General features: G+C 32.6%; 1 protein-coding gene across 1 annotated transcript in view; it reads left to right on the forward strand.

Moving 5' to 3' along the window:
• CFAP47 (cilia and flagella associated protein 47) overlaps positions 1 to 26,344 on the forward strand; it is a 440,981-nt gene that overhangs the window by 91,648 nt on the left and 322,989 nt on the right. Inside the window, exons 22-24 of the mRNA XM_003924170.4 lie at positions 6,973 to 7,111; positions 20,264 to 20,358; positions 24,749 to 24,908. Of these exons, the coding sequence (XP_003924219.4) occupies positions 6,973 to 7,111; positions 20,264 to 20,358; positions 24,749 to 24,908 (394 nt within the window). The remainder of the gene's footprint in view (positions 1 to 6,972; positions 7,112 to 20,263; positions 20,359 to 24,748; positions 24,909 to 26,344) is intronic.

Raw genomic sequence — 26,344 nt, forward strand, 5'->3', positions numbered from 1 at the left:
ACATTTAGCTTCCCTTCCCTTTTTCTCTACCCGTAGGATCCCTACACTTCTGTAAGTCCTCTGTATTTTTCTGGTCTTCCTTTTTCTTCGTGATTTCTTCTTATTGGGAACATGGCTATCTCAACAGCACGGTTTTTTAAAAATAGCATTTCCTATGAATCTTGCTGTGGGTCTTGAAGTGATCCTTTCTGGAGGCTGTGTTCCCTGGGGTGATTTTTCTAGGGGGTCTTTATGTGTCAAAAATGCCTGCTTCTGGCTGGGTGTGGTGGCTCATACCTGTAATCCTAGCACTTTGGGAGGCCGAGGGGGGCAGATTACCTGAGGTCAGGAGTTCGAGACTAGCCTGGTCAACATGGTGAAACCCCATCTCTACTAAAAATACAAAAATTAGTTGGGTGTAGTGGTACGCACATGTAATCTCAGCTACTAGGGAGGGTGAGGCAGGAGAATCGCTTGAACCCAGGAAGTGGAGGCTGCAGTTAGCCGAGATCACACCACTGCATTCCAGCCTGAGCTACAGAGTGAGACTCTGTCTCAAAAAAAAAAAAATACAATAAATAAAATAAATAATTTTTAAAAGCCTGCTTCTTTGAATTTTGTATTGTGTGCGTTTGCCAGTTACCCTCTTGTGAAATCTCTGGTGAGTGGGTCTCTTGTGAATAGTCATCTCCAGACATGCTCTTAGTCACTGCCGTGCCTATCACAGCAGATTAAATTAATAACTTTTTTTATACCTTTAACTGCTGTATTGAGATATATTTCACCAAATGGTACAATTAAACGGTTTTTAGTAAATTTATAGAATTGTGCAACCATCACCACAGTTAAGTTTTACAATGTCTCCATCACCCCCAAGAGCTTCTTTATGCCAATTTGCCTAACTCCAGGTAACCACTCATCTGCTCTATAAATTGTCTGGAAATTTCACATAAATGGAATTATACGAAAGGTATTTTCTTGTATCTAGCTGCTTTCACTTAAAATAACATTTTTGTGGTTTATTTATCGAGCAGCACATATCAGCAATTTGTTCCTTTATACTGCCAAAGAGTATTCTAGCATATGGTTATACCACACTGTGTTTATCCATTTATCAGGTGACAGACATTTGGGTTGTTTCTACTTTTAAGCTATTGTAAATAATGCTGCTATGCGCATTCACATAAAAGTCTTTGTATGGATGTGAATACACATTTCTCTTCTTTTGGGAAGAAATATCCCTCCCTGGTTAGCTATATTCTTAGATATTTTATTCTTTTCTTTCACCAATGTTTCGTAGTTCAAATGTACAAACTTTGGCCTTCTTCATTGAGTTTATTCCTGAGTGTTTAATTTCTTTTTGATGCTATTGTAAATAGAATTGTCTTTATTTTCCTTGGAATTTTTCATTTGTAGTGTATAGAAACATAACTGACTTTTCTGCTTTAATTTTGCATTATGCAAACTATATGAATTGTTTTATTAGTTCTAACAGGGTTTCTTGTTATCATTTATCTGTGAAATTTTTACAATTTAGTCATCCATTCAGCTAACTATAAATTTGGATTGGGAAGTTTAATTCATTTACATTTAAATTCATTATTGATAAATCCCACTTGATTTACTCCTGGGATGCAAGGACGATTCAAAATATACAAATCAGTAAATATGATATACCATGTTAACAGAATAAAGGATAAAAATTATATAATCTCCCCAACATATGCAGAGAAAGCACTTGACAGAACTCAATATATTTCTATATGAAAATACTCAATAAAGTAAGTATAGAATGAATATGCCTTAATACAGTAAAGGCAGACTCTGACAAGCCCACAATTAACATCACACTCAATGAAGAAAAATTGAAAGCATCTCGTCTGAGATCAGGAACAAGACAAGGATACCCACTCTCACCACTTATTTTCAACATAGTACTAGAAGCCCTAGACAGAACAATTAGGCAAGAGAAAGAAATTAAAGAAATTTAAATTAGAAAGGAAGAAGTACTTTTTTTTCTGTTTTAAGATGATATAGTTCTATATGTAGAAAAACCTAAAGATTCCACCAAAAAACTATTAGATTTATTAAACAAATTTAGTAAAGTTGCAGGATACAAAATTAACATTCAAATTTAGTTGTGTTTCTGTTCACTAACAATGAGCTATTCAAAAGGGAAATGAAGAATCTCATTTACAATAACATGAAAAACAATATAATCATTAGGAATTAATTTAACCAAGGGAATAAAAGACTTAAACACTGAAAACTACAAGACACTGATGAAAGAAATTAAAGATGACACACAAAAAAATGGAAAGACATGTGTCCATGGATTGGAAGACAAAATTATTAAAATGTTCATATTACCCAAAATAATCTACAGAGTAAATGCTATCACCATCAAAATCCAAATGAATTGCTATAGATCTGTTCATATTTTCTGTTTCTTCTTGAGTCAGATTGTGTAATTTGTATTTTCTAGGAATCTGTTAATTTCATCTAGTTTACATAAGTTAATGGTGTACAGTTATAAATAGTATTCTCTTCGATTTATCCCCCACCCCTGCCGTCTTTATTCTTTTTTGAGACAGTCTTGCTTTGTTGCCTAGGCTGGAGCGCAATGGCATGATCTCGGCTCACTGCAACATTCACCTCCCAGGTTCAAACTATTCTCCTGCCTCAGCCTCCCAAGTAGCTGGGATTACAGGTGCCTACAACCATGCCCGCCTGGCTAGTTTTTGTATTTTTAGTAGAGACAGGGTTTTTCCATGTTGCTCAGGTTGACCTCCAACTCCTAACCTCAGCTGATCCACTCGCCTCAACCTCCTGTAGTGCTTGGTTTGCAGGCATGAGCCACCATGCCTGGCCTAATTACCCTTTTTTAAATTATGTGGTTGATAGTAATGTCTACAATCTCATTTTTTATTTTAGTTTCAGACTAGTTTAAAGTTTTGTCATTTTTTAGATGTTTTCTAACAGCCAACTTTTTGTTTTATTGTTATGATTTCTCTTTGTTGATATTCTCATTTTGTGCCTACATTATTTTCATGATATTCTTTTGTTCTTTTCTGTGGTTTCCTTTAGTTCTGTGAACACATTTAAGATGGTGATTTTGAAGTCTTTTTCTAATAAAGTCCTATGGCTGGGCTTTCTTAATAATCTTTGTTTTGTTTTTGGTTATTGAAAACAGGAATTTGTGTATTATAATGTGGTAACTGTACATCAGATTATTCTCCTTTCCCGGGGTTTACTCTTCTGATATGTTGAAAGGTATAGTGATCCATTGACTTTTCAAAACTATTATTGTAAAGGATACATTCTTCGCTCTTCACGGTCACTGAAGTGTCTGTTCCTTTGTCTGGTGTTGAGTAGTGTTTTGAGATACATTTCCTTAAATTCCAGGAACTAAAATAATCAGACACATAAACAAATCATCAATTATAGTCTTTTTGGATAGAGTGTCCTGAGGCACTTCAGCAGTTAGTGAGGTTGTTTACACTATTTTCTTAGTTTTTACTTACTGCTTGCAGTTAGCCTAGAGTCAGACAAAGATGAAAGTTGAGCATCGTCTCAGGAGTTTTCTGAGCACATGTCCTACCCTGAGTACTCTTGATGCTTTCTAAATTCTCCAGGGCACTTTTAAATGCCTTAATTTCTCTGAATGCTTCCCTGCTTTTATTTTCAGACTTTAGTTAGTGTTTTTATGTCTCAACCATAATATTCTGTCTGGTGGCTTTTGGTTTTTCGTTTATCTTATAATATTTTTGAACAATTTCACTGCTTTTCTGCCTTGAGTGAGTTCAAAGATAGGCAAAACATGGCAAGCACCTTGCATCAGTTCTTCATGTAGCTCCAAGAACGTTGGAATAGACAAATATAGTAATTTCTGAATAAAGTCTGCCCTTTTTTATCAAAAACCAGGTACCTTTGTTTAAGTTCCTTGTAGATTCTGCATATTAAACCTTCTTCAGATGGGTAGATTGCAAATATTTTCTCCCATTGTATAGGTTGCCTGTTCACTCTGATGCTAGTTTCTTTTGCTGTGCAGAAGCTCTTTAATTTAATTAGATCCTATTTGTCAATTTTGGCTTTTGTGGCAATTGCTTTTGGTGTTTTAGTCATGAAGTCCTTTCCCATGCCTATGTCCTGAATGGTATTGCCTAGGTTTTCTTCTAGGGTTTTTATGGTTTGGGATTTTATATTTAAGTGTTTAATCCATCAAAGGATATGAACAGACACTTATCAAAAGAAGACATTCATGTGGCCAGTAAACATATGAAAAAAAGTTCATTATCACTGGTCATTAGAGAAATGCAAATCAAAATCACAATGAGATACCATCTCATGCTAGTCAGAATGGTGATTATTAAAAAGTCAGGAAACAGTAGATGCTAGTAAAGCTGTGGGGAAATATGAACACTTTTGCACTGTTGGTGGGAGTGTAAATTATTTCAACCATTGAGGAAGACAGTGTGGCGATTCCTTAAGAATCTAGAACCAGAAATGCCATTCGACCCAGCAATTCCATTACTGGGCATATACCCAAAGGATTATGAACCTTTCTGCTATAAAGACACATGCACGTGTATGTTTATTGCAGTACTACTAACAATAGCAAAGACTCAGGACCAGCCCAAATGTCCATGAATGATAGGAAATGTGGCACATATATGCCATAGAATACTATGCAGCCATAAAAAAGAATGAGATCATGCCCTTTGCAGGGACCCGGATGAAACTGGAAGCCATCATCCTCAGCAAACTAACACAGAAACAGAAAACCAAACACCATATATTCTCACTCATTAGTGTGGGTTGAATGATGAGAATACATGGACACAGGGAGGAAAACATCACACACTGGGGCCTGTTGGTGGGTGGAGGGAAAGTAGAGGGAGAGCATTGGGACAAATTCCTAACGCATGTGGGGATTAAAACCTAGATGACGGGATGACAGATGCAGTAAACCACCATGGCACATGGCACATGGCACATGTATACCTATGTAACAAACCTGCACATTCTGCACATGTATGCCGGAACTTAAAGTAAAATAACAAATTTAATTTAATTTAATTAAAAAAATAAAAAGTTAGGTTTCAGGGTCTTGCACTGGGAAATGAAGGCTGCTAGCCTCAAGACAACTGCTGAGTCGGAGGGAGTGGAACAAGGGCAAGTGAAAGTGCCACCGAGCTTTCCTGCTGTTTTTAAGTTGTCTGTTTTCTTGATTCAGCGTTCACTTGATTGCCGTAAACTTTTGACATTTTTCCAGTTCTGACAACATGGTTCCTGACAGTATTTTTGTGCTTTTGATGTTTCTGTGGGGCCATGGACATTCGTAGCTGCCTGTTCACGATTTGGCTGAAGCCAACCTTTTTAGTTTTGATAAAACCCCAGACATGCAAATCGACTCTTTCTTTTCTCTTTGATGCAGACTGTGTTTTCATCAAGACTGGACCACATATTCTTTTTTTTGAAATGAAGGGCTAGCAGTTTATCATTGCAAATATATTTCATAGCTCTGAGTGTTAATTGTTTCTTGATTCACCTGCCTAGGTGCCGATATTGTCAGTCCATTTTGAGTTTTGAATCCAGATGTATAAAAATCAGAGCCAAGGCATTTGCTTTAACTTTTTAAAAAATGTGCATATGCTAAAAGTCTCTTTCTGATATATGAATATTAACAAATGTATACAATTGTGCAAAAAATGCCAAAATCAATATAGAGAAGAGTTGCATCACTTTCTGTTCTTTTTTCTTAGGCTGTGAAGGGTAGTAGGTGGATGAAGGGGAAGTGTGGGTGGTTAATGAGTACAAAAACATAGTTAAAAAGAATGAATAAGACCTAGTATTCAACCTCTCCTCCAACTCCAGTCCTTGGGAAACACTAATCTGAATTTGACCCCATAATTTTGCCTTTTATAAAATGCCATATAAGTGAAATCATAAGGTATTCCTAAGGTTAATCATGAGGTTTTCAGTCTGACTTCTCTCACTTAGCATAGTACATTTGAAATTCATCCACATTATTGTATGCAACAGTAGTTCATTCTTTTTATTGTTGAAAAGCAAGATTGTTGTTCATTTACCATTTGGAGGGCATTTGGAATATTTTCAGTTTTTGGCAATAATAAATAAGTTGTATGAATAAGTTTCACTTCTGTTGGGTAAACACCTAAATTTGGGAGTCCCGAGCTTTATGTGAAATACATACTTAACTTTCCAATAATGAAGAAACTTGTTTTTCAAAGTAACTATAAAATTTTGCATTCTCATGAGCAATGTATAAATGTTTTAGGTGTTCACATGTTATTTTTGTTTAAGCAATTCTGATAGGTGTGAAGTGATACCTCATATGGTTTCAATTTGCGTTTCCGTAATATGAAGCATCTTTCCATGTCCTAATATATTATTTGTATAACTTCTTTTCTGAAGTATCTTTTCAAATTTTTTACAAACTTTTTCATTAGTTCATTTAAAAAAAATTGAACTTTGGGCGTTCTTTATGTATTTTGGATAAAGGTAGATTTTTTTTGTGAGAAAAATGACTTTTGACTTATAACTTTATTTTCTTAATAATGTCTTTTAAAATAACAGATTAAATGATTGATGCTGTACAATTTAATTGCTTTTAAATAGATGATCTAATAGATGATTGCTGTTGCATTTAGGAATCTTTGCTTTCCCAAGGATTACAAGGATTTTTTTTCCTATAATTTCTTGCTAAATATTTACTGCTTTGGATTTTATATTTAAAATCTGGTTCATTTTGAATGAATAAGAATTATTTAAAATTTATTTGTATTTTTTAGAATCATTTTTGAACTAATTAAAAATGAACCATCTTGTTTTAAAAAATGTAGTGTAATGTCACAAGATAATTTTATTTTTTTTTAAGTGCTTTTAAAAACTGCTGTTTGGCTAAATAAATAGTGTTCTATATTTCTCAAAGCAAAAATTAACAAGTATAATGTATTTTTTTTCTATCAGGTGGCAGTCATTGAATTTACCATTCAAGTTCGGATTAATTTCATTGAGTCTTCAAAGCTCTACACTAAATATTTGTCCAGTCCTCCTGCGGATCCAATAACAGTACCACTTATCCGACCATGTAATGTTCAAGCTATTGGTATGTAATATAAAATAATCAATTGGTGTTGGTAGGCCAAAGATTTACACTTACATGTCTAAAAGATTTTAAAAAAGAATATGATATTTATTTTTCATAAAAAGAAATATTAGAAAACAAAATGTTGATAGGATTCCTTTGAGTGTCACTTAAATTGTGCCTATGAGATTTGAATGTTCATAAGCAGCACAGATACACTCTCTGGTAAGTAACTTGCTAAAATATGATAATAGAATTAAAATCAGGCCATAGTAGTTTATTGTGTGGTCAATTTTAAATAACTAAGGCAAAATATAAATTATTGTAATACTACAAAATACATTTGATATAAAATAAAACAAGAATTATGTTCAAGAACATATCTCTATTCCAAAGGGATGGATTACTAAAAGACTTAAGTACATGAAAAGAAGTGTTTTACAAATTTGAAAGTTTTGCTGAATACTTATCTACTCATTTTCTTCTAATATTAAAAAATAAAAAGTGACGTACTCTGCAAATTACATTTTTCAAGTTGGCCTTGCTTTCAATCATATGTGTGTATTTTTCATGAAAAGAAGTCTATTTTTGTTTTTATAGTTCTCATATTAAGTTAAATTGTCATTTATTATAAAATAGTAGGTAGTATCGTATCAGTTAATAATTGCATTTGGCAACTAGTAAGAGAGGTCTCATTAAAATAGCATGAACGTGATAAAAAATAATTCACTCTGATTTAAAATCCAGAATTAGGAATTCCAAAGCTGATACGGAGGCTCAATGAAGTTACAGTTTTCCTTTGTTTTAAGAATTTCTTTTTGAAAGTAATTATAATCTAATATTGCTTCTTGAATTAGGTAGATAAGCTTTCAAAACATTTACTTGGTTCAAAATTAAAAATTAAGATAGCATTGTTAAAGAAAATTGGAAAATGTAGAAACAAAAATATCTGAAATTCAAATATTTAAAGTTCTTAAAATTTTGTTATCCTTTTTTGTTCTATACATTACTTTTGTTAATTTATTGTTAAATATGCTTGTGATCTTACTGCTTATGCTAAGTTGAAATCAGTTCTGTTTCATTTTATTTTTTAATTTTTGGGAGTACATAGTAGGTGTATATTTTTATGGAGCACATGAGATGTTTTGATACTGGCATGCAATGGGTAATAATCACATCATGGAATATGCGGTATCCATCCTATCAAACATTTATTCTTTGTCTTACAAGCAATTCAGTGATACTCTTAGTTATTTTTAGGTGTACAATTAAATTATTATTCACTATAGTCACCCCGTTGTGCTAGCTAATACTAAATCTTATTCTTTCTAATTATGTTTTTGAACCCATTAACTATACCCTTATCCTCCCCCTCATCCACCTACTACCCTTCACAGCCTATAGTAACCATCCTTCGACTCTCTTGTCTCCATGAGCTCTATCGTTTTCATGTGTAGATCCTACAAATAAGTAAGAACATGTGATATTTGTCTTTCTGTGCTTGGCTTATTTAGTTTAATATAATGACCTCCAGTTCCATTTATATTGTTGCTAATGACAGGATCTCATTCGTTTTATGGATGAATACTACTCCATTGTATACATGTACCACATTTTCTTTGTCCAGTAATCTGTTGATAGCACCTTAGGTTGCTCCCTAATTTGGCTGTTGTTAACAGTGCTGCAACAAACAGGGGAGTGCAGAAATCTCTTTGATATACTGATTTCCTTTCTTTTGGGTATATGCCCAACAGTGGGATTGCTGGATCATATGCTAGCCTATTTTTATGTTTTTTAAAGGAATCTTCAAACTTTTCTCCATAGTAGTTCTACTAATTTATATTCCCATCAACCAACAGTGTACAAGGGCTCCCTTTTCTCCATTTGTTATTGCCAGCATTTGTTATTGCCTGTTTTTTAGATAAAAGCCATTTAAACTGGGGTGAGATAATCTCTCATGTAGTTTTGATTTGCATTTCCTTAATGATCAATGATGTTGAGCACTTTTTCATGTGTCTGTTTGCCATTTGTATGTTTTCTTCTGAGAAATGTCTATTTTTTGCTCAATTTTAAATTGGATTATTAGATTTTTTTCTCATAGAGTTGTTTAAAGTTCTTACATATTCTGGTTATTAACTCATTTGAAGTTTGAAGTTTCTTCAAACAAATAAAAATAAAGCTAGTATATGATCCAGCAATCCCACTGCTGGGCATATACCCAAGAGAAAGGAAATCAGTATATCAAAGAGATGTTTGCACTCCCATGTTTGTTGCAGCACTGTTCGTGACAGTCAAATTAGGAAGCAACCTAAGGGTTCCATCAACAGATTACTGGATAAAGAACATGTGGTACAGATACACCCTTGTCAGATGGGTAGTTTTCAAATATTTTATCCCATTTGGATATTGTCTCTTCACTTTTTGGATTGTTTGCTGTGCAGAAGCTTTTTAACTTGATGTGATATCATTTGTCCATTTTTGCTTTGGTTGCCTGTGCTTATGAGTTACTAATCAAGAAATTTTTGCCTGGACCAATGTCCTGCAGAGTTTCCACAAATGTTTCCTTGTAGAAGTTTCATAGTTTGAGGTCTTGGATTTAAGTCTTTAATTAATTTTGATTTAACTTTTGTATTGGTGATAGATGGTGGTCTATTTCATTCTTCTGAATATGGATATCCAGTTTTCCTGTACCACTTACTGAAGAGAATCTCTTCCTCATTGTGTTTTCTTGACTTTTTGTTGCAAATGAGTTCACAGTAGGTGTGTGGATTTGTTTCTGGTTTATTTCATTCCATTTATCTATGTGTCTTTTTTCTGCGAGTATCATGCTGTTTTGATTATTATAGCTGAGTAGTGTCATTTCAAGTCAGGTAATATTATACCTCTAGTTTTGAACTTTTGCCTAAGATAGTTTTGATTATTCTGGATCTTTTGTGGTTCCATATAAATTTTAGGATTGTTTTTTCAACTTCTGTGAGGAATGTCATTGGTATTTTGATGTGGATTACATTGAATCTGTAGATTGCTTTGGGTAATATGGATAATTTTACAATAGTGATTCTTCCAAACCGAGAACATGAAATATCATCACATTTTTTGGCACCCTCTTCAATTTCTTTCATTAGTGTTTTATCATTTTCATTGTAGTGATCTTTCACTTCTTTGATTAATTTCTAGGTACTTAATTTTATTTATGGCCATTGCAAATGGAATTACTTTTAAAATTGCTTTTTCATATTGTTCACTGTTGGCATATAGAAATCTACTGTTTTTTTCTGTTGATTTTGTATCTTGTAACTCTACTGAATTAGTCATTTACAATATTTTTTGGTGTAGTCTTTAGGTTTTTCCAAATACAAGATAATACTGCTCTGCAAACAAAGTTAATTTTACTTCTTCCTTTCCAATTTGTATGCCTTTATTTCTTTCTCTTGTTTGATTGCTCTGGCTAGAATTTCCAATACTATGTTGAATAAGAGTGGAGAAAGTGAGCATCCTTGTCATGTTTCATATCTTAGAGGAAGACTTTCAGTTTGATACTAGCTGTGGGTCTGTCAAATGTGACTTTTATTATGCTGAGGTATTTTCCTTCTATCCCATTGTTTTTTGAAGGCTTTTGTCATGAAAGGATGTTGAATTTTATCAATTTATTTTGGCATTAATGGAAATGATCACATGGTTTTTGTCTTTTATTCTGTTGTTACATCAGATTGATTGATTTACATATATTGTCTCATCCTCATCCTTGCATCCCAGGGATAAATCCCACTTGATCATAATGAATGATCATTTTAATGTATTGCTGAATTTGATTTGCTAGGATTTTGATGAGGATTTTTACATCAATATTTAATATCAATATCAGTGATATTGGCCTGTTCTTTTGTTTTGTTTTGTTTTGTTTTGATGTGTCATTGTCTGGTTTTGGTATCAGAGAAATACTGGCCTCATTGAATGAATTTGGAAGTATTCCATTGTCTTCTATTTTTAAGTATAGTTTGAGGATGATTGGTGTTAGCGCTTCTTTAAATGTTTGGTAAAATACAACAGTAATGATACCAGGTTTTCTTTACTAAGAGACTTGTTATTATGTCTTGAATCTCATTACTTGTTGTTGGTCTGTTCAGGTTTGAAATTTCCCCCTGGTTCAATCTTGGTTCATTGTATGTGTCTAGGAATTTATCAATTTCCCCTAGATTTTCCAATTTATTGGTATATAGTTGCTCGTAGTAGCACTAATGATGCTTTGAATTTCTGCAGTATCAGTTTCAATAAGTCTTTTTCTTAATCTCTGATTTTATTTATTTGGACTGTCTCTCTCTTTTTTTTTAGATAGCCTGGCTAAAGGTTTGTCAATTTTGTTTAACTCCTTAAAAAAACAACTTTTTGTTTAATTGATCTTTTTGTACTCTCTTCATTCATTTTTTAAAATTTCCGCTCTGATCTTCTTTCTTTCTTTCTTTCTTTTTTTTTTTAAAGAGATTTATTCTGAGCCAAATACGAGTGACCATGACCTAAGGCACAGTCTCAGGAGGTCCTCAGAATGTGTGCCCAAGGTGGTTGGTTTCAGTTTTTTTTTTTTTAATTATTATTTTTGTTGCATTTTAGGTTTTGCGGTACATGTGAAGAACATGCAATATTGTTGCATAGGTACACACATGACAGCGTGATTTGCTGCCTTCCTCCCCTTCACCTATATCTGGCGTTTCTCCCCATGTTCTCTCTCCCCAACTACCTACCCTCCACTGTCCCTCTCCTATTTCCCTGCAACAGACCCCAGTGTGTGATGCTCCCCTCCCTGTGTCCATGTGTTCTTTTTGTTCAACACCCGTCTATGAGTGAGAACATGCAGTGTTTGATTTTGTGTTCTTGTGTCAGTTTGCTGAGAATGATGGTTTCCAGGTTCATCCATGTCCCTACAAAGAACATGAACTCATCGTTTTTGATGGCTGAATAATATTCCATGGTGTATATGTGCCACATTTTCCCTGTCCAGTCTATCATCGATGGGCATTTGGGTTGGTTCCAGGTCTTTGCTATAGTAAACAGTACCACAATGAACATTCGTGTGCATGTGTCCTTATAGTAGAACGATTTATAATCCTTTGGATATATACCCAGTAACCACTCCTATTCAATATAGTAGTGGAAGTTCTAGCCAGAGCAATCAGACAAGAAAAAGAAATAAAGGGTATTCAAGTAGGAAAGGAGGAAGTCAAATTGTCTCTATTTGCAGACGACATGATTGTATATCTGATCTTATTTCTTTTTGGATTTTCTGTTTGGGAGATCTCTGCAGCCTCCGATTAGAGGCTGTGTGATGCCAGCACTCACTTAGCTCCCCCAGCTGGTGACTTATTAGGTTAGGTGCCTCCCCAGAACACTGACTCTGGGCCCAGTTCAGCCAGCAGGACTCACCTCGGAATTGCAGTCCCTATGGACTAGACTGACTTTCAATTTTATCTAGGGTTCCACAGAACTTTTTTGAGGTGGTGATGCTTGCGGGAACTTAAGACTACAGGGATCAGTGACTCACATCTGTCTGGGGCTGGTTTAAACACTCTCTTCATGAGTAGATGTCAGTTGTGTTTGGTTTAGTTTCACTTTCTGCTCTAACAAGGCAGTACCATACTGCCACTGCTGGGGTATATGGAACAGGTGATGTCAGTGATTCATGACTGTTTTACCTATTTCTTCAGTGCCTCTTTCAGTGTTATGAAGTTGAAAACAGTTACTGTTAGTGCTTACTTGAGTTTTGGTTCTTATGTAGTTTCTTTTTCTGTGTAGATACTTGTTAAATGGTGACCTTGCAGGGAGGGTGGGGTCTTCTGTTTAAACATTTTGCTGAACCCATTCTCTCTCTCTTTAATCTTAATAGAAAGTTTTACTTGGATATTGTAGTTCCTTATTAATTATTTAAATTAACCCTGATAGCTATTGCAAAAAATTTCATCCTGTAAGTGTCTCTTCTAGGTGACCTAAACATGATTATAAGCATTTAGGTTGTTTCTTCCTTTTACCTTCTAGTTAATATAAATATTGTGATAGCAAAATTTTTTTGTGTAATACTTTTTTCTAAGAATTTTGTGGAGAGATTCTCAAAATGGATTTTATTATTTCTAAAGCACATACATGTTAAAGGGTCTTGATGTATTTTGTCATAGAACATTTCTAAAGGGTTGTACGATTTTACTTCCTGCCTGGTGTAAACTCTTATTAATGTTGACCTAAAGAAATTAGATAACTTGACTGGCAATTTTGATTCACATCTATAACCCTAGTACTTTGGAAGGCTGAGGCTAGAGGATCCATTGAAGCTAGAAATTTGAGACCAACCTGGGTAGCATAGTGAGACCCTGTCTCTAAATTAAAAAAGAAAAAAAGGAAGCAGGTGAATGTGGTGATGCACTTCTGTAGACCCAGCTGCTCAGGAGGCTGGGGCATGAGTATCCCTTGAGTCTAGTAGTGAGCAATGATCCTGCCACTGCACTCTACCCTGGGCAACAAAGTAAGATGCTGTCTATAGAAAAAAAGAAAGACAGAAAATAATTTATGTTTCTATGGGATTAAAAACACATTTCAATTTTCAGTTTGATTGCTCATGAGGATAAAAATTTCCTGTCTTTGCTTTTAATTATATATTTTTATGTAACTTATTTGTGCATATAGGTACTTCACCAGTAAGTGAAGTACTTTTGCTTTTTAAGTTTTCTTATTTGTCTGATAGATTTGGGTAAGCTCTTTATATTATTTTTATATTTAATGTGAATGTTTTCCAAGATTTGTTATTTGCCTTTAGTGTTATTCATTTTCCGATAGATCTCTTTGTTAACTTTATGGAAAATCTCTCTTGTCCAAGACATCTAACATTGCTTGAAAATTCAGAATATCTTCTTCAACTAGAGGATTGGTAAATATGTAATGCTTTATTAGATATTTTTTACTTCCACAAAATATATGTGTAATGCATTAACAGATATTTTTGTACTTCCACAAAGATTAGAGATGTAAATTCAAACGTACTTGTATTATGTAACTTAATCAAAACCAAAGTTCACTAATGATTCAAATGATACAAGAAAAATTAGGCAAAGATGTAGCATTACTTCTTCATCTGACAAGATGGAATATGTCAGACATACCTCCAGATTGTTCTTTTCTTCCTCCCTAGGATTCCTTTTAGGTTTGAATTAACAGATAAATTTTTAAAATTTTTATTGTATATATTTAAGATGTACACCATGATGTTTTGATATACATATACATAGGAAATGATTTCTATAGTCAATCAAATTAACATATCCATCATCTCCATCATCCCACACAGTTACATTTTTTTTTGGTGGCAAAATTACTTAAAATCTGCTCTCTTAGGAAATTTCCAGTACATAATGTAATTAACATTAGTCCTCATGCTGTTTATTAGGTCATTTTAAATGACATTTATATAAACCTTGTTCCCAAAGAATGCCATTTTTGTTTTATTCTCCTTAATTTTGTACTCTTAATAGTTACATAGATATGAAACACCTATATGATAAATTTCCACTCTTTGCCAGTCATGCTGCATAAATTTTTAATTCTATGTATTTTTGATAGGCTATTGAGACAGATATGTCAAAGGCCTTCTTCTTATAAGTCCCCTGGTTAACACCATTTCAATGTTAACAAAAAAGTCTGATCAAGTCCATCATTCCCTTAGCCATTACCTGAATAAAAGAATCATTCTCAAGACTGCTATCTCTTTACTTCAAAATTCCCTGTATTCATATTAAAATTAAAATAGGGCAAACAAGGGTTATAACCCAGAATTGCAATCTATTCTTCTTTTTACAGTTTATCCTATACCACAGAGGCAGCAACTTTCCTCATAATTTATTTAATGAATACACTATTTAGTGACAAGCATTTTTCCTCACGTGCAACTTTAAGCCACTTCTCCATTTTGCTAGTATAATCATACTTTAAATTTCAATTAAACTTTTATTCAGAGTTTTAATTATTATAACAGTATATTGTTCATTGCCAAGCCAAGTACTGTACCATGCATGGTTATTTTATTTCCTTTCCATTTTTTTTTTCTTGGAGACGATAATTGCTTGATTGTCTTCGAATATTTTACTAAATTCTCCAGTTTCACAAAGCTCTGTAATATGCTTGTTAGGACAGTTTTCCACATATTCTAACCTGTCAGATAATATGCCATTTCTATTTATTTTCTTGATACATTGCTCATGGAGCACATAAAACTCTTGTTGCAGTGTGAGCTAGATCATTGCTTTCTTTGCAAGATGCAGAACTTTTGTGTGAGATTTGTCTTTACTGTATTTATGGAAATTATTTTAGATTCTTGTATTTCCTGTTTTTTAAATCCTTTGCTTTCCGATTTTTGATTTGCTTCACAGTTTTGATACGTTATATTTTTCTGGGGCTTCCTAACAAAGATTATTTTGAATGACATTTATATAAACCTTCTTCCCAAAGAATGACATTTTTGTTAGATGGTCCTTATTTTTGTACTCTTAATAGTTACATAGATATGAAATGGCCTATATGATAAATTTCTACTCTTTGCCAACCATGCTCCATAAATTAATAATTTTTATGTAGTTTTGATAAGCTAGCTAGACAGGTTTGTCAAAAGCCTTCTTCTTTCCACCGGTGAATACCATTTAAATGTTAACAACAAATGTGATCAAGTTCATCATGAACTCCAAGGGAGTTAATTTTTTGGAAAATTTTAATGTCTGATGTATCATTTTTCTTTCCACATTTGAATGATATCATAATTTGGTTGAACATAGAATTTAATATCAAAATAATTTTTCTTCCAAATTTTTAAACTCTGATCATTACCTTCTGTCTTCTCTTGTTGTATTTAGAAATCTGTTATTTTTCTTCTACATCCGTTATATGCTACTCAGTGTTTCCTTTTTGAAGATTTTAGAAACTTCTTTTTTCTCCTGATTTTCCATTATTTTATACTGATGACTTTCATGTGAATCTCTCTTTGTATGTATGTATATATATGATTGTATATGTTGTATATACATAAATATATATTTAGAGGATACAAATGCAGATTTCTTACATGCATATATTGCATAGTAGTGAAGTCTGGGCTTTAAGGGTATCCATCATCCAAATAGTGAGCATTATAGCCAAAAGGTAAGGTTTGAACCCTTGCCGTCTCACACCATCCCACCTTTTGTAGTCTCCAATGTCTATTACTCCATGGGGTATGTCCATGTGTATCCATTTTTTACCTCTCACTTATAAGTAAGAACATGCAGTATTTAACTCTCTGTTTCTGAGTTATTGCATTGAGGATAATGGCTTACACTTCCATCCATGTTGCTGCAAAATACATGATTTCATTCTTGTTATGGCTGAGTACTATTCCATGGTGTGCATGTGTGTGTGTGTGTGTGTGTGCGCACGCATGTGTGAGTGTGTATCACATTTTCTTTATCCAATATTCTGCTGATGGACACTTAGGTTTATCACATATCTCTGCTATTGTGCATAGTGCTGCAATAAACATATGAGTGTAGGTATCTTTCTGATGCCATGATTTCTTTCTTTTTGGGTTTCTGCCCAGTAGTTGGATAGCTAGATCAAATGGTAGTGCAATTTTTAGTTCTTCTGGAAATCTCCACACTATTATCATAAATGTTGTACTAATTTATATTCCCACTAAAAGTATGTAAGTTTTTCCTTTTTTCCATAGCCTCACTAACATCTGTTGTTTTTTAGTTTTTAGTAATAGCCTTTCTGACTAGTGTAAGATAGTATCTCATTGTGGTTTTAATTTGCACTTTGCTGATAATTAGTGATGTTGAAATGTTTTTCATGTTTGTTGGCTGCATGTTTGTTTCTTTCGAGAAGTTTCTGTTTATGTCCTTTGCCCAATTTTTAATGGGGTATTCTTTTTTCTTGATTTAAGTTCCTTACAGATTCTGAATATTAGTCCTTTGTCAGATACATAGTTTGTAAATATTTTCTCCCACTTTGTATATTACGTATTTACTCTTTTTATTGTTTATTTTGCTATGCAGAGGCTTTGTAGTTTAAATAAGTCCCATTTGTCCATTTTTGTTTGTGTTGTTTTTGCTTTTGAGGACATGGCCATGAATTCTTTGCCAAGATCAATGTCCAGAAGAGCTTTTTCTATGTTTTGTACTAGGATCCTTATAGTTTACAGTTTTATATTTAGGTCTTTAATCCATTGTTAATTAATATTTGTATATGGTGAGAGGTATGGGCACAGTTTCATTATTCTGATATGAATTTTAGGATTGTTTTTTTCTAATGCTGTGAAAAACGACATTGGTACTTTGATAGAAATTGTGTTGAATCTCTAGATTGCTTTAGGCAGTATGACCATTTAATGATATTGATTCTTCTAATCCATGAGCATTAAATATTTTGCCATTAGTTGTGTCATCTATGATTTCCTTCATCAGTGTTTTGTAGCTCTCTTTATAGAAATCTTTCATTTCCTTGGTTATTATTTTATTTCTTTTTTAAGCTATTGTAAATGAGATTGCTGTCATGATTCGATCCTCAGCTAGATTATTGTTTGTGTATAGAAACATTACTGATTTCCGTATGTTAATTTTGTATGCTGAATCTTTACTGAATTCATTTATGAAATCTCAGAGTTTTTTGATAGAGTCTTTAAAAATTACCAAATGTAAGATTATATCAGTGAGCAAGGATAGTTTGACTTCCTCTTATTCAGTTTGGATGCCATTTATTTATTTATTTCTCTTGCTTCATTGCTGTGGTGAGGACTTCAGTATTACATGGAGCAGGAGTGTGAAAGTTGCCAATCTTGTCTTGTTCCAGTTCTTACAGGAAATAGTTTTAGGAGGATTGGTATAATTCTTTGCATGTTTTGTAGAATTCAGCTAAGAATTCACTGGTCCTGGGCTCTTTTGGGTGGTAGGTTTTTTAAATTACTGATTCAATCTCTAATAAGTTGAACAATCAACTTATTGTTGGTCTGTTTAGGAGTTTTACTTCTTCCTGGTTCAATATTAGGAGGTTGTACATTTCCAGAAATTTGTCCGTTTCCTCTAGATGTTCTTATTTGTGAGTGTATAGTTGTTTATAACAGTCTTTGGTGATCTTTTGCATTTCTATCACATTAGTTGTCTGTTTTCTTTTCTGATTGTGTCTATTTGAATCTTCTCACTTCTTGGCTAGTCTAGCTAGTATAATAGCTTGTACATTTTTTAAACACTTTCTGAGAACGAGCTTTTCTTTTTGTCTCTCCTTTGTGTTGTTTTTTGGTCTCTATTTCGTTTAGCTCTGCTCTGATTTTTATTTCTTCTGCTAATTTTGGCTTTGATTTTTTTTTGTTTTTGTTTTCCTTGTTCTTTAAGGTGTGACATTAGGTTGTTAATTTGTGCATTTTTTTTTCTGTTTTAATGTAGTCACTTAATGCTGCAAACTTCCCTCTAAGCACTGCTTTTGCCACGTCCCACAGGTTTTGATCTTTACCATTGTGTGACATTTTTGTAGTCTTTCAAATGGGGAACTCATGTCGTTTAGTTCTATAAAACATTAATAAATTATTTCCTTGAAAATTTTCTGTCATCGTTTTCTATATTCTCAGATTACTATAGGTTGGATTTTATAGTTTATGGATTATGTCATATATATCTATACACATGCATATATATGTATTTATATATTAGGCAGTCTCTCTTATTGCTATTTTTCTCATCTTTTTATTGTATTTCCCAGGATATTTTTCTTACTTGACTTTTCTGAATCTTAAAATATTATTTTGGCAGTTTTAAACTACTGAGAGTTCTTAGTGTTTATTAATTATTTATTTATAGCCTGTTATCATTGGAAAATAATACCTTTAATTTCTAATTATAATATGATTTCATTGACTTTTTTCTGTTGACTACATTTTCACTGAATTATAAATTCCTTTATATCTCTCTCTTTTATGTTGAATAGTTCTTTAATATATATTCACCCTTGCCTGTTCACTCATATTTATTAATGCCTCTCAAAAAGCTGGCTTTATCATTAAATATTATATCATTTTCTGGCAATCAGGATATTAATGAATGTTTTAATTTTAGAAGATGTGTCTGTGATGTTACTCTGTGATCTTTAATCTTAGGTGGTTTGGTTTCTTTAGAAAATGATTCTACAAAAATTTGTGATGCGTAGAGAATAACTTATTTGTTTAAATGAAATAAGGTTCTCTAAATGATCAAGTAATATGCCAATACAATGCTTTGTTTTTAAAGATATAGTCGACATACTATTTTCATTGGTTATTCCTAGTTGCCAGGTTGTAAATGGGAAGGCAATATTACATGTGCCACTTTTTATATATCTGCTGTAACATTGTCTCTTTTAGGGTTTCACATGACAGGTTTTGGGAGTAGCACAATGATTAACACTATCTACAACTTTCTCCTATCCCATATGTTCTGACCCCCTGTCAAATCATCCATTAATTCCAGTGGCATAATAAAAACACATGTAAGATAGATACATTTTTAGGTTCTGAAAATGTTTTTATTGTACTTCCTTATTTTTTCAAAAGCTTGTGATACCCTTTAGTTTTCATTAAGAGTTACGAATGTTTTAGAGGTAAGTTTCAAGAAGTATAGGTTTTTTTCCAGTGGATTTTAACATCTTTAATGCAATGAGTACTTTTACACATACTCCTTTTATTAATCTTCCATGGAATAGTCATTTACTCCCAGAGTTTTCTTGTTTTATCTAGGAAATGTTACATGCTATGCCAGCTATATATTTTCTCTATTTCAGTAAATTTTTCTTGTGTATTTCTGTTTATTTCTGTGTTGTTCAAACTCTAGTGTGGAGATCATTTTCGCTCTCTCCTTTTTTCTTAGCTTAGTATCATCTTTTTTTATTATCTGAAGGATAAGTTTCCTATTTTGTTTATAATTTATTACCATTAAAAAACTCCACAAAACGGAACTTTGTTAATTTGATAAACCAAGATATTATAGAAATGTTTTTAAATGTTATTTTATTTTCTGGTTGGAAATATAAAAATATATAGAAACAAGTCTTATTTTATTATTGTTTAATGTTTTAAAGTATACTAAGAAGTACCTATAAGTTTATATCTGTTGACACTTTATCAGTATATTTATGTTCCTCTTACAGCATTACAATCCCCATTGAAATTATCTAGTACTAAGTTTGTGTTGGAAATCCCTTTATATGAGAAGACTCTTAATAAAAACGTCACAAAAACTCAGGTATGTATAAAGAAGCAATATAGTTTCCAACTCTTTTCATGATTAATTTGATTATTCATAAGCATGAGTGATATGAACCATTCCCTATGATTAATATCTCCCCAATCATTTATGCTATTTGGAGGAAGACTATTGGCATTTTTAGAAAACTTACATATAAAATTTCTCAGAAGTAATTTTCAAGGTATACAAATACATATACAGCTATTTATAAATAATATATGCATGTAATTAATAAAAATAGTAAAATAAGTTTAATATAATTAAATTATCCCATTCTCCTGATACAAATGGAAGCTATGATTTAAATTAGTATGAAATATATTCCATAGCTAAACAAAAATGTAGTGGGAGGCAATAATAAATCTGAAAAAATATCCAAGTATGTGATAAAGTAGTTTCTATATAAAGTTACTATTTTTTTCTTACAGGATATCTCTGCCTCTCTACTAATTAGAGAGGAAAACAGAGATATGTATAAAAAAATAAGCTCAGGACACATTATAGAATTTCGTATTTGCACTGCCCCCTTTTTCTTATATACTGTTATACCTGTAACCAATTTTGAACCTTTATAGCATTCAAGAAAATTTATATGGAGAGAATATTTAGCATTGCTTTCATAAAAAAATAGCAGGGTGCTATATAAAATTATAGTTAGAGATCAATAAAGGATCTACTGAAATTAAAATGTTACTGTTTAGAGTAAGAAAAGTCAAGAAAACTTCTACTTTGAATAGAACTTCAAAGATACAAAAGACCTTATAGGTGGGGCTAGAAAGGCAACTTCAATTAACTGAATTTAATGGATTTCAGTTAAAAACTATCCCTTCATAAATGTGAGATTATTTTATATCATTGAAATTTTATTCAATCCATGTAAGCAAAGAAGATCTAGACACCAATAGCATTCTCTCTTTTGAGGGAAAAGTGGTATGTTGGCCCCGTGGAGAAAAAGAAATGTGACTCTGATTTTCTACTTAAACTTCTCATGAATAATATTTACAGTCATAATATATAAGATACATGATACAGAGAAGACTCAATATGTTTATGAAGGTTAAGTTGACAGAAGGGTTAAGGATGTTGGAAAAAAAAAACTTATTTTACATAGTGGTTAATTAAAGGGTATTGTCTAAAGTAGAAAGAGAGAGAAAAAAACAAGAGGTATATATATTTTACTTAAACTTATGAGTGATTAATATAAGAATTAAAAAAGAATAAGTATCCAAAAATGGGAAGTGGAACAAGGAGTCTAGGTAGTACCAATGAACTGAATCTTCATCTTTCCTAGTGGGCAGTCAAAAGACAATATCTAAAGCTGATAAACCATAAAATAGCCATGCAGCAGGCAGATAATGGCCCCAAAGATACTTAAGTATTAACCTCTAAAATTTGTGAATACATGACTTTATATCACAAAAGATGCTTTGCTGATGTAATTACGCTGAGGGACTCAGAGAAGGGGAGATTTTCCTGAATTATCTAGGTGGCCCCAGTCTAACAACATGAGTGGTTAAAAGCAGAGAACCTTTTCTAACTGTGCTCAGAGGGAGATATGATGACAGAAGGGTCAGAGTAATACAGTGTTTAGCATAGAAGAAGAAGGCCACGGAGTGAGGAATGCGCATGGCCTCTAGAAACTAGAAAAGGTAATGAAAGGGCTCTTTCCTAGAACCTTCAGAAAGGAACACACTTCCTGCTAACACATTGATCTTAGCCAAACGATGTTTGTGCTGAACCTTTAATATACAGAACTGTGATGCATAATGACAAATTTGTGTTTTCGTAAGTCCCTGTGTTTGTGGTAATCTGTTATGGCAGCAATAAAAAACTAACATAAGCCATATTGGCATCACATTTAGATTAAAGCTATTCTACATAAAAAATCAAATCATAATTGGCTAAAATTGGTTGCTTCTGGGAAGCAGAACTTTTGATAAGGAGGAGTTTAGTGGAACTACTGCTTTAAAACAAGCATTTTGAACTTTTTGTGTAAGCTGCATACATGTATCATTTTCACAAAAATATAAAGGAAAAAATAACACTAAACATACTAAACAAATTAACCAACGTTTCTCTATAGATAACTATCAGTTCCATTCTCAGAATTATAAGCTATGGAAGGTAGATAGTATTTTGGGAGTGTAATAACTTTTCCTCATTTTAAAATGACAAAAATTAGCTTAAAATGGCTGGTATGATTTTGTGCTCACTTTCTGTATTAAAACATGTTGTTTTCTTTACAATGTCTAAATTACCTTTTTATAATTAGGATATACCAATATTAGAGCTGAATAGATGCTTAGGTATTTTAAGGCTTGGGAATAAGGTGGACTCATTGTTTATCGTATATATTTTAAATCAATCATGCTTTAGAAAAAATGAAGCATATATTTTGTTATGGTGGTAATTGTATGGCTCATTCTGTACTCTTCAAATACTTGAATAGTAAAGTTGATGAACAAACCTGATCGATAGTTCTATTTTAATAGCAGTTAACATTAGAAAGATGATTCTGCATGTAGGTCAGGCCCATAATGTTCAGATTTACTAAAATGTTTCAAAGATAGTGCAGAGAATTTCTGACAGCTTTCACCCAACTTTACCTAATGTTACCTTACACAACCATAGAGCTGTTTTCTTAACATGAGAAATTAATGTTGGTACATTATTAACTAAACAATAGACTCTATTCAGAATTCAATGGTTTTTCACTAATGTCCATTTACTGTCCCAGGGTCCAGCCAGGACAGTACATTGCATTTAGTCTCATCCAACCTGTGATAGGATTGCAATCTTGTTTATTTTTTATGACCTTGATGATTTTAAAGAGTATTTGTCTAGCATTTTTTGAAAATGTCTTTTAATTTGAAATTGTCTGGTGTTTTTCACCTGACCAGACTGAGTTTTTATTTTCCATGGGTTTTGAAGAGGAATGTTACCGAGGTGAAATAATTTGTGATAAAAGAATACATAATATGAAAATGACTAATTACTGGTGATATCCGCTACGTTTCTCCACTGTGAAGTTACTATTTTTCACTTTCCATGCTCTATTCTTTGGAAGTGCTTGATCAATTTCAGCCTACAATCAAGTGGTAGAAGGTTAAGCTCTACTTTCTGGAGGGGAATATTTACATATATTACTCGGAAATTTTCTTTAAAAAAGATTATTTCCTCTATGTATTTATGTTATTACATAATATATCAGTATAAACACACATATATTTGTTTTTATACTTTCAGTTATAATTTAACATTATTTATTTTGTTGCTAAAAGTGTTTCTGCTTTGGCCATTATAAGCTCTTTTACATTGGTCCTTTGACAGGCTCCCATCCTTGTGATTTTTAAGTATTTTCTTATTTACTGGCACTGTCAAATGTTCCAGGCTCATCTTTTATTTCACTTCCTCCAGCTCTAAAATCAACATTTCTCCAAAATCCCCTAGTACTTTTTATTGTAGAATTTAGAAACCAAGGTCTAAGTATCGTGTAGATGAGTTGCTCCTGCAGTGTCACAGGTTCTAGGCCCTTTCAACAAATAGGAAATAAGTGTATATAGGTTAAACCCTATATCCACGTATACCTATAATTATCTATATATGTGTCTCTCTATCTATCCATATATCCATCTAACACCAGTTGAGATTGATATCTCTAATCTAGCACCACAGTGTCGATTCTCATCTTTCTTACTCAATTTTGACTAATTTCTCTGACAATGAGAAATCTGCCTCTCATTTTTTACCTTTTTTTTTTAACTGATTTTTTAATCCTAATTTCAAGTAAAGAAGTTTCAGAATTTCTAACCTGCAGCCTTTTAAAATTGCTGACACGTTTATCACCTAGAGTACATTATTCATACACAATTCTTATAGTCTTTAGTCTTGTAGCTTTCAGTTAAAAACACAGTTTTTCAAAGTTATTAAGGTCAATTTTTCCCCACCACTAACTACATTCAGTGAGGTTATTACTAAGGTCAATTTCTCCCCACCCCAACTACATTCAGTAAGGTTATTTCAGACATTCGTAATACCGTGCATCAATATTCCAGGATGGATTACAGACTGTGATGCACTGTATTACAGCTGGGCTGATTGTTTTTGATTTACATACATTTAAGTTCACCCTTTTTAGTATACAGACGTTTTGGGTTTTGAAAAATGCATGGAATAGTATATCTACCCCTTCATTGCCGTAGAAAACATTTTCATCAGATTAAAAACCCCTTTGTTTCTCTAATATCGTTTTGAAGCATTTTATCTATGACTAATCATTTGAATTTATATATAGGCTCATCAAATTGAGATGTAATACAATTAAATTTTATATTACCTGCTATAATTTTTGACATTTTAAAAAATCTTTTTGTGTGTGTGTGAGCAGAATCTCGTTTTACATAATATTACCGAACGCCATGTGACATGGACTTTGGATATTAGAAATACTGGCAACCTTTTTAAAGATGGCACATTCAACTTCAGTGAACTAAAGGGGCTTCTACGACCACAGGAAAAGTACAATGTTTCCATAAATTTCTGTCCAAGTAAGATCTTTTCTCCTATATTTGTGGTTATACTTTCAATTTATCCTTCATATATGAGATTGTTTTATTATGTAGTCAGAAATTTAGATTATTTTTTTCCTTTTAATTTGAATAATTATAAATAATGCAATTTTATTGATCTCATTTTTGGATGTTACATTACTTGACAAAGTTGATATATATTCAAGGTGTACAATGTGAGGATTTGATTTTTGTATACATTGTGTAATGACTGCCACAATCAAATTACTTAACATATCCATCATCACCCATGTTGTATATTAGATCCACAGAAACTTGTTCATCTTATAACTGAAAGTTTGTACCCTTTGATCAACATCTCCCCATTTCCCCCACTCCCAAGCCCCTAGAAGACAATAGCCTGCACTCTGCTTCCATGAGTTTGAACTTTTAGATTCCTCATGGGTGAGATTATACAGTAATTGTCTTTCTGTGTCTGGCTTATTTTACTTATGATAATGTCCTCTAGGTTCAACCTTTTTTTTTTTTTTATTTTGCTAAGGGCAGGATTTTCTTCTTTTGTATGAATGAATAGCATTCTATTGTGTATACACATATCACAATTTATCCACTCATCCATCAATGGACACTTCCATAATTTGGGTATTTTGAATAATGCTGCAATAAACATGGGTGTGCAGATATCTGAGATACTGATTTCATTTCCTTTGAGATTACTGGATCATATGATAGTTCTATTTTTAATTTTTCGAGGAACATTCTCAAAATTCTGCTTATCACATTCAGTCACTATAGTACAATGTAATCTGTTTTTCATTTTATTAGACTTATAAAATATCCAAATTCTGAGGATACTGTTTTACACATGTGGTAATCTAGATAAAATACCCACAAGTGGCTCAGATATCAGTAGAAATTCAGGCAGGGTAAGAATCTATTACAGCTTTTAAGCTTATTAGAGAGTTCATTGAGCACTGTGTTCTTTCTCTCAATAATATTCTATTAGCACTGTGCTGCAATAACTTGATATTCTACTATATGTATTAGCATGGCATTGTATAATCATTTTAGTTTTGTGTGTGAGAAACATCTCATAGCATATTATGATTAGTAGGTTTCAAAATGTGCAAACTTTTTATTACCTCTCTTTACATTTTTGAAAATATGATATAAATTATTAACTTTGCTTTCTGAGATTTGTTTTGTAAAAATAATTAAGTTTCATTATGTATCTCTCTAGTTTCTTCTCTGTTTCTACCATATTCTGGTTTGAAAGAAATAGCACAAAGGCTATTCCAGTTAAACCTACCATCCGTATTTCTGTTCAGAACTTCTCCTTTATGTCCCTGTCAACATTTGTACTCAGATAAAATGGACTGGACTGGTCAATCTAGAAGGAAATAATAAACATTTTCATTTGACTTTTTCTTCAATATGGGAGTGGGCCATAGCAG

The sequence above is a fragment of the Saimiri boliviensis genome, chromosome X (assembly GCF_048565385.1).
Source record: "Saimiri boliviensis isolate mSaiBol1 chromosome X, mSaiBol1.pri, whole genome shotgun sequence".
NCBI classification, from domain to species: Eukaryota; Metazoa; Chordata; class Mammalia; order Primates; family Cebidae; genus Saimiri; species Saimiri boliviensis.